The sequence below is a fragment of the Centropristis striata genome, chromosome 18 (assembly GCF_030273125.1).
Source record: "Centropristis striata isolate RG_2023a ecotype Rhode Island chromosome 18, C.striata_1.0, whole genome shotgun sequence".
In the NCBI taxonomy this organism is placed as follows: Eukaryota; Metazoa; Chordata; class Actinopteri; order Perciformes; family Serranidae; genus Centropristis; species Centropristis striata.
The window spans coordinates 3492629-3509618 of record NC_081534.1 but is presented as its reverse complement, the minus strand read 5'-3'; the positions used below and the strand labels follow the sequence as shown (position 1 = coordinate 3509618).

General features: G+C 42.8%; 1 protein-coding gene across 3 annotated transcripts in view; it reads right to left on the bottom strand.

Annotated features, from left to right (window-relative positions):
• Window positions 1-16990, bottom strand: part of ino80 (INO80 complex ATPase subunit) — a 62538-nt gene that overhangs the window by 25273 nt on the left and 20275 nt on the right. For all 3 annotated transcript variants that reach the window (XM_059356464.1, XM_059356462.1, XM_059356463.1), the window contains exons 18-27: window positions 16894-16978; window positions 16675-16792; window positions 16376-16461; window positions 13119-13286; window positions 12684-12817; window positions 12289-12356; window positions 11328-11421; window positions 10964-11180; window positions 6921-7061; window positions 6080-6305 (exon numbers count right to left, since the gene is read on the bottom strand). In XM_059356464.1, the coding sequence (XP_059212447.1) occupies window positions 6080-6305; window positions 6921-7061; window positions 10964-11180; window positions 11328-11421; window positions 12289-12356; window positions 12684-12817; window positions 13119-13286; window positions 16376-16461; window positions 16675-16792; window positions 16894-16978 (1337 nt within the window). The remainder of the gene's footprint in view (window positions 1-6079; window positions 6306-6920; window positions 7062-10963; window positions 11181-11327; window positions 11422-12288; window positions 12357-12683; window positions 12818-13118; window positions 13287-16375; window positions 16462-16674; window positions 16793-16893; window positions 16979-16990) is intronic.

Genomic DNA, 16990 nt, shown 5'->3' with positions numbered 1-16990 from the left:
CATGAGCTGTGAAATATTAAAATATTAAAAATCTACATCTGCTTACTTCATTTAAGCCTTTCTTACTCTCAGGTGTGCATAACTGCTGGTTATACATTTCTTACAATACAAAAAAAATGTATAATTACTGGTTATTTTATTGGTATAGGCCATGAGAACCAGGTCATTATCTGTTATCAATATCCACTGAAAAAAACCCATATTGTGCATCCCTGATCATGTATAACTGACAAAACAAAAACAAAAGGAGGCCCATATCACCTCACACAAAAACCAAACAGCATATTCCTGAATATCGAAAATGAAAATGTGGATTAAAAGGCGCTGAAATTGACACAAAACAACTTTCTAATTGTGGACTGACAAGGACAAGGACTGCGTTGAGACCACACCCCAAAACACGAGCAAATCCCATGTGGTGTCACACCACTCTGCTGTTGCTATGGATACACATATCAAGCTTCACCACCTGCCCTGCCCCCCTTTCACAACACCCCCCCACCCCACCCCACCCGCCTAAATCCAATCCAGTCTAACAGCGGTATTCACCCGGCCAGCCCTCCCCATCTCCTCCTATCCGTACCTCCTGCTGGCAGATTAAGCTACACTCCCCCTGTCCCTCCTCTCTCCCCCTTTCTACCACATCCACAGCACCCTCCAGCTCCCTCCTTCGCTACTACAAACTCTCCCTCCCGCTCCCCGCTCGCTATACACCCTCTCTCCCTCCCCCTACTGTCTGTCCCCCGACAGTGTAATCCAATCCCTGTAGGGCCAGAGCCAGGGGCCTGACACGGTCCTGACCCAATTAGAGGCCTGCTGCCAGCTAATTAACCCCGGCCCAGCCCTGGTGCCTGGCGCCTGATACTCCCAAACCAACTACGGCGCTAATTTCATTAATACGCCACTACAGTCTTCTGTCCTGTCCTGTCCCCTCTGCTGCTGCTTCCAAAGCCAACAGCGGCGCTGCTAACTAAGGAGAGAAAGCGGGCCAGATGCGATCGAAAAAGGACGGGACGGGACGGGCAGCATCAAGATTGCAGAATGAAAAAAAAAAAAAAAGAGTCAAGAGCTGATGAAAGAAGATAGATGGATGGTTATGTGAGAAAGAGAGACAGATGGGGGGCCACGGAGCAGGTCGAATCAACGATCGAACCGAGCGTCAGCCCCTCACTGTATAATGATACATTACACTGTGCAATCAATAAGTCAATGGGCAACACTTGTTCAGCACTGCCGATGATGGAAATATTAGCCTGACACTACTTTACTGCTTCTGCATGTATTGACAAAAATCGGACTTAAACTTAATTTCCCCGCAGCCACAGCATCGGTACAGCTAAGAGCCAGATGCCAGCAGGAGGTTCTGGAAGCTGGGAGTGAAGTGACTGACAGACAACAGGAAATTTTAGCTTCTTGTTAGGGCTGAGTGAAGCTTTAAAGACGTGTCTGCATCTCTAATACTGTATCTTCACGCTGGAGAAGAGCCAAAGTGACCAACATGCATTCCCGTAAACCCAAAAATGCGTCCGTGTGACCACTTGTGACAGCAAGTGAGTGATGGACTGCATTTATGTGTATATATTTATACATGGAACGTATGTGTTTGCAAATACATCACTGTCTCCCCTCAAAACGTGCAAGGAGATGACTTCCCTTGGTTCGGAAGGAGTCGTTAAGCAGGGGAAGAGACAGACAGTCTGATGAGGACTCAGAGTTTCGTGGGGGGACTCTCACCACACCACAGCAGCCCACTGTGAACTCTGTCATTAAGATAGATTACTGCTAGTTACCCTTGGCCAGCACTGACTCGACACACACCACAGATGAAAGCTAGCTGGCTAAGGGACAGAGTGAGCAAGATACTACTTGGCTTCCATGTTCAAAAGATATCATGATGATAGAGGTATAATGTGGCTAATGTCTCCCCCTTCAGTCTACTTTGGGATTCAAGTTTCTTGAGTATCAACTCGTGGACACATTAATAGCCATAAATTGGACTAGGAAATCAAAACATCTCTATCCCACTTGGCTGGATGTTTTGTTTTTTTTCTCTGCTGCCAAAAAAATTCCGCAGACGGTTACCGGTGCCAGTTTAATGCACATTGAGAGGGCAGAGTCAGACGGTGATGTGGTGAGGCTGGCCGTCTGTGTTGTTTTGTGCCTGTCTATCAGAGGGCCGGGGAAGCTTCCTGCCATTTTGCTGGAGAGCAGAGTTTCTTTGAAGGGACAGGAAGGCAGAACTGCATTTCCCACAGCCTGATGTGGGCTGCTGGGCCAGACCTGACTGCCCTCTTTCTCTCTCATAGCCCTATTGATACACAGACATGCATCTAAATACAGTCATTAAAAGAGTTGCACAACAAGACGTGCAGAAATAAAGCTTTTTGCCCTCTCTTTCTCATGTGTCCCCCCCCTCCACAGCAGTGACCGTCAATTCCCAGCTCACAATAAAGCTAGAAAAAGAGTCGAGAGTCGGCGCTATAGTGAGAAGGCCGTCATTTTGTGGAGCGGTCCCTTCTAATTACTGAAAGCGACGCAGGGGCCACACAGACATCGAGGACGGTTATTTCTGTGTCACGCTGGAATGTTCTGCAAATAATCCAACAGCACGCAAAACTATTTCCCTTCAAACTGATTCTGAACCTGAACCTGATTTCTCGGCATGAAATTTGTCTATATGTGACAAGTTTCGGGAAAGCGAAAACAGAAGTGACCGCAGAATTGCAGCAATTTAGTGAACAAACAAGCCTGGAATGTCTCTCGGATTATAGTCAAAACCTCTTTGCTGCTGCATCCTGGTGGGTCAGACTCCATGGATTCAATACCCTGCATGCATTGTGCTCTCTCCGACAACACACTGCTGATGGAGGTGCAGCAGCGAAGCATTATCGTCAATATTAATATTATTAACATGCAGTAGATAGTTGATGAAACATATCTTTCCTCCAGGGAAAACTGCCATCACAATAACATCAAAAACAAACTAATCTGAGGCCCAAGACATTACAGCCTCAATTGTTTTTTCCTCCTCTGTGGCCTGATTCTTAATAAGTCCTCTGATTAGATTCCTCCGTCGATACCAGTGGGCAGCCGTACTCACGCCATGGCGCTCAAAACAAACAGTTATTCAGCTCTGCCATTTGTTCTAAAAGGTGTGGGGCTGGGAGTGCAGAGGAGAGGGAGGGTGGGAAACTTCAGCTGGGCTACTGTACATATCTGGGCCTTGATGTGGCAACAATGTGTTCAGCGGAGGACGGGTGCCGGAGTGTTGGGTCACTTCCTTCCTACTGAGGCTGAGAAAGAAGTGGGAGACCAGACGGACTGAGAGGCTGTGGCCAGATACTGATTTGAGATCAGCGCCCGGGCCTGTCCGTGAGCGAGGAGAGACGGAGGTGAGGCTTGTCCTCGGACTGTGTGTGAAGAAAGGCAACGGTGGCGAGCGTGGGAGAGTGTGTGGGGAGAAATGTGAGAGACACCTTAGGCCCTGTGTGAGTGCTGCACAGTTCCCTGAATGGACCTGATGGTACACAGACACACACATACACACTCATATACACACTCCCACACAGACGGACCATCTATTAGTGTTACCTAACTAAGCACTTGAACAATGACCAGTAGCTAAACTTCCTCGCTTTGTCTGCCTCCGTATAACTTCACAAGAGCTTTCAGACTGTTCTCACACAGACACACAAATACTTGTTTTGTTTCTCACTTTTACACACAAACACTCTCACAAGCACATGTATACGCGGATGGGTAGAAGGGAATAAAATTGCAATCTGTGAGAGAGCGTTGATAGGCTTTAATATCATGTTTGGGGATTTTACGGCTACTAATGTTAAGCACTAATACCCACAAAATTACATGCTTATCAAACAAGTATAAAAGGACACACGCGTCCATTTTCTGTGCCAGGAACTTCTGTGGCCGCACAAAACAGAAAGAGAGCAGTCATCATAATCCATGACAGAGACACTTTATCAGACGTACAGGGGCTGAGCAGGTCAGTGAGAAGGGAAGTGTTGTCTGTAAAACTGTAATGGCCTCTCTCACCCTAAACATCCATCAATCATCTGAGCCCTGGCAGCGAATCAGCTCCCACTCTGCTCCAGCTGACCCTGAACTCAACAAGCCAAACTCCTGTGATAAAGGCGCTTGTAAGCACACGTACACACACAGCCCTATATTCACACCTTAATGGAAATAGCTGGTATGCGTTAATGCGAGGGAACTTCTGCAGAAGCCCTTTATCTCAGCTGCTCCATTAGATTGTGAGGGATTGGCTGCCTGGCAGACAGACAGGCAGAGACAGAGGAGGGTGATGTGCCCTGCTGACCCTGGGCTGGCCTCTGTCGATTCTCCCACGGGCCCCTATTTCACCCTTCACTCAAAAACTGGATATCCACCATTTGATAAAACTGGCAGTTCAAATATGACTCAAACAAACAGACGTAGTAAACATGGGTTATTATTACTGAAATTATGAGCTTTATGAGCACTTTTTTAAAGCATGGTCAACAAAGTTTCTGTAAGTCACTGTTTTTTTCCCACGGCAACAGAGACTGCTGCTGTGGACTAACTGCTGCACCTCCACAGCCAGATGAACTCACATACACTTTTCATTATATAAAAGCGGATATTGTTATTTTATTTCACATAATTGATCGATATTTAGGATGGTTTGGTCAGCAATTGTACTACTTGGAGTGAGGCTTAATGTTGTCTTACTATTTAAACTGCTTATGCATACTTCAAGCTAAGTATTTCAACCATTTATCCATTAACGTTACTTTTAGCCAACATTTCAACCATTTATCTATTAACGTTACTTTTAGCCAACATTTCAACCATTTATCCATTAACGTTACTTTTAGCCAACATTTCAACCATTTATCCATTAACGTTACTTTTAGCCAACATTTCAACCATTCATCCATTAACGTTACTTTTAGCCAACATTTCAACCATTTATCCATTAACGTTAATTTAAGCTAACATTTTCAAATGTTTATACTTTACTTTTAGCAAACTATTTTAGCTGTTTATCCATTAACGTTACTTTTAGCCAACATTTCAACTGTTTATCCATTAACGTTACTTTTAGCCAACATTTCAACCATTTATCCATTAAAGTTAATTTAAGCTAACATTTTTAAATGTTTATACCTTACTTTTAGCAAACTATTTTAGCTGTTTATCCAAAACTTTAAGCTAACTATTTTAGCCATTTATCCAAAACTTTAAGCTAACTATTTTAGCCATTTGTCCATTAACGTTACTTTAAGCTAACATTTTCAAATGTTTATACATCACTTTTAGCTAACTATTTTAGCTGTTTGTCCATTAACGTTACTTTAAGCTAACATTTACAAATGTTTATACACTACTTTTAGCCAACCATTTCATAAGTTTCTCTTGAGCTAATTATTTGAACTGCTTAGTCAGTACTTTTAGCGAGGTACTGTACTTGAACAATTTCTGCATTTCTTCTATCTTTTTTAACAATAGCTGCAATGTTAAGCTTATCATTTAAACTGCTAAATCATTACTTCTAGTTATTTATTTTGTATTTACTAACTAGTTTTCAAATACACATAACTGCAACACGTAGTTTTCAGGTATTATAATTGATTAAATGTTAATATGTGGTTGTAGGGCGTCCTGGTGGCACATCTGGTAAATGTCCAAATCCAAATCCAAATCCAATCCAGCTCGGAGCCCTTTTCCGCATGTTTTTCACCTCTCTCTCTCCCCCCTTCACACTGTCTCTCCACGTCAATAAAGCCTTAAAATGGCCCAAAAAATAACATTAAAAAATGTGGTTATATATGCTCTCCTAAACAAATCCTACTTTCTCTTAGTTTAACAGTTGAGCTACTCTAAAGTCTTGCCAAGTACCACCTGGAACCTGCAGAAGAACCCTCTGGCGTAGCCTTTAGCTACATAGCATAAGCTCTGCCGGTGTGAGCTACAGCAGAGCTGCACACCTGTCCAACACAGACATCCCAGCAGGACCTGAAGTTCAAAGTACAGCAGCAACATAGCGCCACATAACACACAAACACAAAGTCCTTACCAGGTATCCGAATGTAGGACCATCCGTGTCGTGGGTAGAGGGCCATCACACCCCCAGGGCATTGTGGGTGGAAGGCATTGGCCCTCACACGCCAGTCTGAGGCAAGTTGGGGCGAGCCATAGAGAAAACACTGTTTGAACACTGTGCCCCCTCCACTGCGTGTCACCCGCCACTCGTATTCTGCGCTGCGGTCGTCACAATAACGCTCCATGGGAACTGCTGTCACCTAGGAAACCAAAGATAAAGATGAGGTTTGAAACAAAAGAAAATATTTTGGGGTGGAGAGAAGGGACGTTTTAGGATTAGGTCATTACTTTTTCTAAGCAATACCATTTTTGTTATTTAAAACATTTGCTTGTGTCTGCATGTGGCCTTTTTGTCCCACATTTTTAAATGCAGCTATTAAATAAGAATGTGAGAAATGTACAACCAAGAGATCTATACTAGAGATGGAAAGAGAGCCCCTGCAGAAGGCTGCTTTCACTGAATCAGCAGGTTCTGCATGTGTGTTTTTGTGTACATAGGAGGGGGGCAAGAGGAAGCTGAACCCCTGGTGAACAACCTGAGCAAGAAGCCCTTTTTTTAGAGGCTGTTTGTTTTAAATGCAGCTGGAAGCCACAGCGGTTACCCCCACACCCCAACCACACACAGCCACACACACAATTCACAGATAAGAGTTGCTCATTGTTGGAAGCCTACAAAGGCAATGTGCACAGCGCTTCCCTCTTCCCTTTCCACGACCACCCAAATGCTTGTCTGTCTTGCACGGGTCAGCACACACACACACACAGACTGTCCACACGAACACCCAGGGGGCCACTTGCTGCTCACACACACATACCCTGGGCGTGGCCGCTAGCAGGAACTTGGGTGGCAGTGTGGGTTGGCAGGGCCGCAGTGTTGAGGTGGCAGAGTTTCGACTGTGGATCATCACGTCTGTGTGTCCGATCATGCCGGGTCTTAAGGCGGTGAACACCAGGTCCTGAAACACACACACACACACACACACAAAAAAAGATCTTACTTTCCTATTTCATTAAGACAAAAACTTCACAATCACAGTGATTAAATCTCAGAGGGGAAATGGATTAAATTGCTGGCAATTTCAAAAACACCACAAGTGATTTTACACCTCCTGCTGAACTCATTTTAGTCTTTGATTGGTGGCAAAGTGGTCAGATTAAAGATAAGATTATTTTCAAATGATAGGAATATAAAATATAAGCAGCAAAACTAACCAGTTCTGCATAACAGAGGGAAAACAAATTGAAAGCTACAGAGGTTATCGAGTGCAGGGCTCATGTTTTTTTATAAGCTGATCTGACAGTATATTTAAATTTCTCTGGCTACATGCCTGAAATGTTCCATAAAATGTCAGCTAAATGCTTAAAATGTTGTGTAAAATCTATGATTATGCAGCTTATATGATTTTATTTGCGTATGTAACGGGATAAACAGCACGCCTGTTTTCCTGCAGAGAACATTTTGGGCAAGACATACATTATACAAGCATTTTGAGCAAAGACATAATGATGAATAATTCAAGTGTAATGCAGTGGCTTGTGTTAAAAAAACACATATAAGAGTTATGTGTATGTTACTGTGTGCTTTGTGAGACCACAAAAATGGTGGATACACAGTGCCACCTAATGGCAGAGTTTATAAAATGACATCCGTACTCCGTCAGGCTCAGCTTCTCCATGGGTTACTGAGTATTAATTTATTTGCTTCTTGAGAATTTTTAGGCTAAAAAAAATGCTTCTTAACAACAGCAATGCTCCACAGCAGAGACTTGTTTCTGAAGACAAGTCATTAGTATTTTACATTTGTTTTTTTACCTCTTTGGAGGAATAGGAGGATGTTAACTGATCTCTTTGAGAGAAAATGTTAGATTTTTTTCATGATTAACTTGTTCCTAAACTGTAACTAATCGGACTGTTATTCTGTTTCAGGTGAAACAAAAAAAATGGGAACTATGATGCCAGTGGAAAAGCAATCTTGGAACCCATGAGTCTGATGAAGATTTAGCCTCTGGGTGTAGCCAGCAGATATCTGCTCAGACTTCCTCTTCCATTTGCTGCTCATTGTCTACAGTCTGATTAGCAACTTCTTTAATAATATTGTAGGTATTTTAGGTTCCGATTACATCTTGGCGATCAACAAATGCACATGAATGCAGATCATTAAAAAAACGAATAAAAAGCTTACAAGTGGGATCAAAGACTGCATTTTGCCCTCTTAAGAGACTGTTTGCCTGCATTCAACCAAAGCCAGCTCAAACAGCATTGGTCAATATAACTCGGCCTATGAATGGAAAACCAAAATGCCTGATACCAAAATGAGTGAGTGGTCTACTGCGTGGGAGCTCAAGATTCATCCAGGGTGTAGTCATGTACCGTAGTTTTAAAATGTATGATGGATAGACTGCAATAAAAAGTATATATTCTGCGTGGAAAAAGCTTAGGGCTGATAGATGCTTTTCATATTGAGATGGACAAAGGGAGAGGCTGATACAGAGGGAGTCCATTTGAAGCCCCAAACACGATATGACTAAAACATGATGTTAAGGAGGTATTCAGAGTTGCCCGGTTCTCTCAAATCCCTCAACAGGAGCAGCAGGAAAGCTGAAAGCAATACTGACCACACTGTCAAGTACACAGCCAGAGAGAGATGAGCCAAGCGGAGAGAAGAGGCACTGTGTGCCAGCTACACACGGCTTCAAAAGAAAAATGAGGAGTTGAAAGAAGTAAACTGTGGGAGTGAGTAATTTCTAGAAGCTTAAGTGGGTGTCGGGGGTCAGCATGGTCATACAGTATTAGCTCTCCAGGTGTCTGTAAGTTTGCTCTCTTCTTCTCATATTTGAACTTATATTTCTCCGCACTTTCATTACCTAAGCCGCTCCAGGGGGGAACCTAAGACGCTAGGCATCTGGCTGACCCAGTGTGATGAGGCCAAGAGAGGAAGAGGAGGATAGAATTACCCCCACAGCATTTTCTCCTGAGTAGTTTCCACCCAACCAGTTCAATGAGAATTGGTGGAGGTTGGTATACATATCTGCCAATGGATACGATCACATCTGATGGGATGTGTTTTGAATGTTTTCTTCACAGTGACCTTGGAGTCTATCTGCAGGCTGCAGCTGTTCACATTTTTTCAAGGTGGTCTGTGTATTTTAACTGGCACCTTTGCTTTGTACCGTCTTTTCCCCACCAACAATTAGGCTGCTAAATAATACAAAAAAATGTAGGAAATATGTTCTCAGTAATGTTTTTCTCAGCTGCAGAATCTAACACATAACGCTGCTAAGATACCAGAATAGCTCCATGGAACACAAACAATGTACCAACTTTGGAACAAATGTTTCCAAATCATACAGTCACACAGTGTTGTATGACAGCTTCCATTTCACTAATCCGCACTAACTCCAACTTCTGTTACGACCATCAGTGTCCTGAGAAGCAGCTTTCCTGTAAGCATGACAGCCTCTGGGGGGCTGAAAGTGCAGCGGTCAGCCAAACTGTTTTCTTATCACAGCAGAACATTAACAAATAGGGCGCCACAGGAATGAGTTCTTAAATTGGGAACTAAGTTAGCATTTTAGCTCTCTGGGGTCTATCCTTTAAAACTCAATGAGGATTTTGAATGGGTTTGTGGTTAGATGCCTGAAATAAGTAAATCTCTGGTCAACACAAGCTGAAGAGATGTTCGCATTTGTTGTACAAAATAAAATATGTTAGTAATTACCCCCATTTGTGAATTTTGGAGTTTTTACGTGTCTTAAAAGGCGGTTGCTAAGAAGTGGCTAAATGGGACTACAGTGGTTGTCGGGGACATTATAAGTCATCACGGCGGACACGAACTGGAACTTTCTCACTAGTCCACCTCACAGCCTCTAGCTGTGTTTTTCAGAGATTAGGTTAATAAACAATTGATCAGGTTACTGTTTCGCTAGCTTGTCAAACCGCCGGTTAGCTTGTCGGAGACCGTCGGAAGCATAACAGTAGTGATTAAAGTCATGCACCATGGAGTAGTTCTCTAAAGCATAACATTACCTTTTTATTTCTGTCGGTTACACTAACGCTTCAAACTTAACCCATTGAGGCCTGGAAAGCGTTTACGTCATTTTGTAATATATATATAAGCTCTCAAATACTTTTTGAATTTCATTTCTATCTGCTACAGAGGCTGAAAAATCTATTATTTAGTAGAAGCGTTGATACTTCTGTTGAATTTCCAGAAAAACTTCAGGTTTTAGGGGCTTATTTTAGAATCACCCAGAGGTTTTACAGGAAGTTTTAGGCGTCAGTGGGTTAATAAAAGTGGTGTTTATTTGTGAAGATAGTCCTGCTGAACAAAACGTGTAAGCGTCAGAAATGTGTGTTTGCCACAGAGCTTATTTTCTGCCATGACCCAAAATCCAATGCAAAAATCCCAATCCCATTCCGGGTTGGCCCACAAAAATACGTCCTTTCATTTGCCCTCTATAGGGCTTTTTAATGTGCTTCAGAGTAAAATAGCATAGCAAAGCGTTCCATCTTTTAATCTTGACAATGTGGGTTTTTTTTCTCCATGTGTGACAGCAGAAGTGCAGACAGAAGCTAAATGGCACAGACCCTGGAGACACATAGAGAGAGGGAGGACAGTGTTACTGGGTCACAAGGCTACAGAGGGATTGGGTTCCACACTGGATCCCAGAGGAGGCAGAGGAAGCCCGGGGCAGAGAGCAAGCTGTGTGGCCAAACACTGACTGATGCTCTGGGGGAAAATTTCAGCTTCGTCAGCAGCACATGCCTCACTGTCTGTCATACACCCACATGTACTGCACATGGCTGCTCCAGGGCTTTTTTGTATACATATTTTAGCCTTGTGTTGTGTGCTTCTCACCTGTAGGACGAGGCTGGTGTCCGTGCTCGGGAAACTGGTGGGTCTGTTCATCCACAGGATTAGGTCCTTGCGTGACAGACACGTACTCCTGGGCTTTAAACTCCCTCTCTCCCCCTGCGAGTCTCTGGCTTCCTCCGGACTCTCTTCTTCAAAGTCGAACAGGCGCTGATGGTGGAGCCGATAAGCAGCTTTGAGGGACAGAAAAAGGGCTAACCATCTGTGGAAGAAAATAGCAGGAGGCAGGAGAAGAAAGATGAAAACCCAAAAGTAATTTTCAAAGAATTACGTTCAAATTCACTTTACTGTGTAAAGTTGGCCGTTATTAACGATTTAACAGATACGAAGATGGAAACTTAAAGCCTACCTTACTAAGGTGCCTTGCAGCATGAGATTGGACATCTCAGCCGGTGACACGTCGATGAAGCGCAGGAAGGAGAAACAGCTTCCTTTGTCATCACCTGGCAGAGAAGAGGATGAATGTTATCAGACTACACAAAGAAAAAAAAGCAACAAAATAATTGCACTTTTTTGTTCTCTGACAGTTCTTCTTCTTCCCTGAATCTCACTCTCCCTCCTTCTTGACTCCTCTATGCCCAATGCTCTATGCTCTCTTGACATATTGGGGTATGGAATTGTTAATCTAAGTGTCTGAGCCACGATATTCATTCATTCATTCATTCATTATCCTAAACCACTTATCCGCACTCAGTAGGAGCCGATCTCAGCTGACACAGGGTGAGAGGTGGGTACACCCTGGACAGGTCTCCAGATTATCACAGGGCTGACTCAAAGAGACAAACAACCATTCACACTTTCATTCACTCCTATGGTTAATATAGAGCCACCAATTCAACCTAAGTGCATGTTTTTGGACTGTGGGAGGAAGCCGGAGTACCCGGAGAACCCACGCTGACACGGGGAGAACATGCAAACTCCACACAGAAAAGCAGGCTGGAAGAGGTGTAGCGGTTAGCAAGAGTGCTAACCGCTACACCACCATGTAGCCCGAGCCACAATATGGATTTTTTCGCCCAAAACTTCAACAATAAATACAAAAAATACTCTCAATTAAGCTGTTGGTGTCAATAGACAGATTTAAAAAAATCATGATTCACTGCAACCACAAGAAGTCCGTAAGCATACAGTCGTACATGTGCACAAAAATATTAAACTGAGCAGTGTGCAGAATTAGGTGCTTACAGACCTACAGAGATACACAACCCGCACACACAACAGCAGCAATTAATGAGGAGAAGAGGAAAACTTGGGTGATTTCTGGTTTTATCAAGAACTTTGTTTACATTGCAAGCTAAATATGTGCTCACCTTTTCTGTGAAAAAGAGACTGCTGGATGTGATTTGGAGAGAAGGGAGACAACAGCACTTGAAGTAATCTGACGAGGAAGTAGAGACAGACACAGTTACCCCAATGAATGTGAAAAAAGCAAAAGAGGCTGAATTTGGGATCATTATCCCAGTCTGACCCACAACATTTCACAGTATTAATAGCTGTAATTGGGATAATAGCTTGAATCAGCAAATGTGCACAAGAACTAATATTTGCAGAGAAAAAAAATAAATATTTCAGTGTTATACACAGTCATTTAAATGTAAACCTAAACCTATTCAAAACAACACTTGTGCAAATTGTGATGGGTGTGTTTACATTGGATTTCGGGCATACTTTTCAAGACCAACCGTATCCGTGTGGAGGAACTTACTTGTTTTTGGCCTGGTGGTTTGCGTGGATGAGGCCGTGGCGATAGAGGAACTTGGACAGGATGTAGGGCTTGAGGGACATGTGGAAAGGAGAGCGTGTCTCCTGGCGCTCAAACAAGTCCGGGTGGTTACACACCTACACACAGGCAGACACAGACACATTCGTTCTTGTTCTAAGAGCGCCAATTCATTGTTTAATTGTGCGTCTCAAACTTTATTCCCACTCATAAAATGTAGTACTATTATTAGCTTTGGAAAATCCACTATAGAAAAAAAAAATGTTGATATTTCAAATGATCCTCAAATCATTAGGACTAATAATGGTCATCAATCATCTTGACTGCTGCGTCTGACATATCTCTTCATAGCTGTAATTATACAGTCACTTTATTCTATTTTTGGACTAGAAACCAAAACGGACAGGCCACAGCTCGTACCTTCCTGAACTGCATGACCAGGTTCATGAGGGAGGATGTGGTGGTGTGGGACTGCTGGGCCGTGCCCATGGACGACTGCAGCAGATCCTCGATGGAGATCTTGTTCCTCAGAGCCTGGTAGAGCAACCTCTGCCGGGACGTCAGCTGGCAGTAGGTCAGGATCTCGATCTGGAGAGGGAGGGTAGGAGAAGTGCGTGTGGAAAGTCTTAAATCAATAAACATTCAGACACACACAAACTCTGCCTGTTCAAAGGCAGCCAAAAGAAGGAGTTCTAAAAGATATGCTGCTAAAGCACCATCATTACTACCACGTTGTTTCTCTTGATCTGTAGCAGTGGATACTTTGTCAAGCTGTCGGAGCGAGAATGAAGCCCACACTGTCATTAACTCGACTCCCTGAAGAAATATTATGTACTTTTTGGAAAAATGAAAAAGCAATTTCAAAGAGAAGCAGACAGAAGGGTCTAATATATATTTGAAGGATTATCCAGGATGTCAAACTGAGTCAGCAGCAGAACAGGTTAAAAAGGTAAAACCAGGTTTTAAACTGCCTTTTAAGAGTACTTCTGCGCTTACAAGGTGAAATCTTTATCATCACATCTAAACTGTAAATACAACTGTGAAAAATACAATTTATTAAATAATTTTATACCCCACAGCCATCAATGTATGTTGTCACTTTGTGTATTTACCAGCTACTGTTCAAATTCACATTAACTGTATGTTTTAATCATAATTTAATCATGGGCCGTCTGTGGCCTAGAGGTTAGGAATCAGGCTTGTAACTGAGTTGCCGGTTCGAAACCCAGGACTGACAGGTCAAGGACTGAAGAGCCCTTGAGCAAGGCACCAGGCACAGAAATGAGCATGGTGTGTTCACTGCTCGCTGTTTCAGTGTGTGTGTGTGTGTGTGTGTGTGTGTGTGTGCAAAACTGAATCTTAATCTTAATTATTTGATGCTTGCTAACATATAGCTTAGCTTATCTGGCATGAGATGACAGCAGACAACAAACAAATATGATGAAATTTACAAGATTGTTTCATTTCCAATATTACAATACAATTTTTGTTTGACGTGACTGATTGTGTCGATGCATGGAGAGAGATGGTGCACCGTGCATCTGAAAATAGGAGCATAAAGTTGAGTTGTTGTGTCTTGGTTAGAGCCGTCCAATGCTACACTATGATTGGCCAGTCTGTATTCAGGGGGCGGGGCTTAGCAAAGGGTAATTTATTCTCTTTCCTGAGTTTATATAGCAGGAACAGCAGGTGAAAAGATGCTTTTTTTCATCATTTTTTATTCCACGTTACTTTTATTAGGATCTAAAAATGTTGCCTGTATTTTAGGATTTTTTCTTAAAGAGAGTAAAATAAAAACAGTGAATGAAAATGTTCTCAATTGGACCCGGTTGGTAAAAAGATTGATTTACAAAGTAAATGTTGGCTGCATATGTAACATGTGGCTTCAGTTGAAACAAATGATTCAGTATTACTGCTCTATTATGCCTCCAATGAACACACGCACAGTATTTTCACATGGACTCGACAAAAGATGTATTTATGGGTGCAGACTTCATGCCCGCATTCTTTAACCACACACATCAGAATCTCTGGTTTTATCTGGTGTCATGTGTTGATGAAAGCATGAAACTGAGCATCAACAAACCGTTAAAACCCAACCGTGAACCATGAGTGAACTTCACCCGTTACTGTCGGCTTCAGTGTGCTGACAAAAGAAGAGAAAGCAACAAGTGGAGGAGAAAAGCAAATGGGCTGGCAGGACTGCATGTGGGTGTGAAGACAAGCGAAAAAGACAGATGTGGGGGCGCGGTGAACTCTGCCATTCTTCTGACTGAGCACTGAGACTCCCACAGCGTATGAGTGAGTGTGTGTGTTCCTGTGTGACAGCAACAGACCCCGAGTCCAACATCTGTCAGGAGGATCTGCCAGCGCAAGCATCGCTCACAAGCTTATTACAACACTTTGTGTGTCGATGAGACGGATGGAGGAGGGGTGCAGGTCTAACCAGGAGAGGAAAGATCTAAGGCTGCACGGTGATGACAAAATATAATAGAATTTTCTCCAGAATCTTCATGGAAAACCTGAATCTTTTTTTTACGGAAAAACCTCTTCTTCATTGGCACATACCTTCATGTTTTCTGGGAATGTCCCTCTGTGTCTGGCCTTTGGTCCAAGGTGCATAGGTGCCTTGGAAATATTTTAGGATTTCCCATTCCTATGCATCTCCCCCTACTTTTATTCAATGATGACTCTGTTCTTAGTGACAACACCAGATTGGCACAGATGAAAATTATATTTGCAGGATTGACTGCCGCTAAGAAGACTATAATACATTCATGGTTTTCTACGGACATCCCATCGGCGAAAGAATGGTTAAATCATTTTAGAGACATTGCTCTCTTAGAAAGGTCATTGGCTGTCATACACAAAGCGCGAGCATCTACTGTGCAAGCATGGGACACTCTTATCAGCTCTCTTTCTGACATATCATTGCTTGCTCGTATATAAGGTGTTAAGATGAATTATAATATTGTTTGACTGTAAGACTCTCTGTCGTCTAATGCAGTAGTTCTCAACCTTTTTGAGTCGCGACCCCCAATTTAACATGCATGTTGACCGCGACCCCAGCTCACTGAACACAATCTCACACGCACAGTTCAGATCACCCAAAAAAGAAACAAAATGACCAAAAAAAGGAAACAAAATGACCAAAAAGACATAAAATTACCAAAAAAGACACAAAATTACCCAAAAAAGAAACAAAATCACCCAAAAAAAGACACAAAATGACTAAAAAAAGACACAAAATGACCAAAGAAAGGAAACAAAATGACCAAAAAAGACATTAAGTGACCAAAAAGACTAAAACACATTAAGCTGACTTCCAAAATGATTTGGCGACCCCCAGAAATCATCTCGCGACCCCAATTGGGGTCCCGACCCCAAGGTTGAGAATAGCTGGTCTAATGTAATGAGGTCCCACTGGTAGGTCTGCAAATGTCTATACTTGTGTATATGTCTTATTTTGGTGTACTGTATGTATGTGGTTTCTTTTTCTTTTTTTTTTTTACTGGCAAGTCAATGGCACTATTTATTATAGTGTTTAAATTGTTCAATAAAAAGTTTGTCACAAAAAAAAAAAAACCTCTTCTTCAAGATATATTAAAAACTGTTTTTGTCATTTGAAAACTGAGAGTGTGTGTTGCTCTGGATGAGATTAAAGGTCGCTCCGCTACCTTGTCTGAGAGCTCGTTTTCCACATCCTTCTTGATTCTGCGCAGCATGAAAGGCTTGAGGATCATGTGCAGTCTGGAAAGCTGGTCTGAAACACAAACAAACAACCCTGTCTAGCTACAGAACAGATCACATGCAACACTGAGCAGAGATAAAAGCTCAACGCTGGCACACGAACGGTAGAATATCCGTACAAATGAGCTGAGAAATATCATGTGTCGTGGGCTGGAAAATAGGAAAAAAAACTTGAACGAGAGGCTGTGAAGAACATTTTTTCTCACAGCCGAGAGTTTGTACTCACTCTCGTCGATGGCAGACTTGTTTTCGGCGTGGCTCTCGATGTCCTTGGAGAACCACTCGTTAAACTCTTCATGGGAATCAAACAGTGTAGGCATGATGAAGTGCAGCAGGGCCCACAGCTGAGAGACGGCAATAACACAGTCGTCGACAGTTCTGAGTTACTTACATCGACTCACAAAACACACACACACACACTATAAAACACACACATGCTGCTCACCTCAGCCATGGTGTTCTGGATGGGCGTCCCGGTAAGCAGCAGTCTGTTCCGACACTGGAACTGCAGGAGGATTTTCCAGCGAACACTTTAAACACAG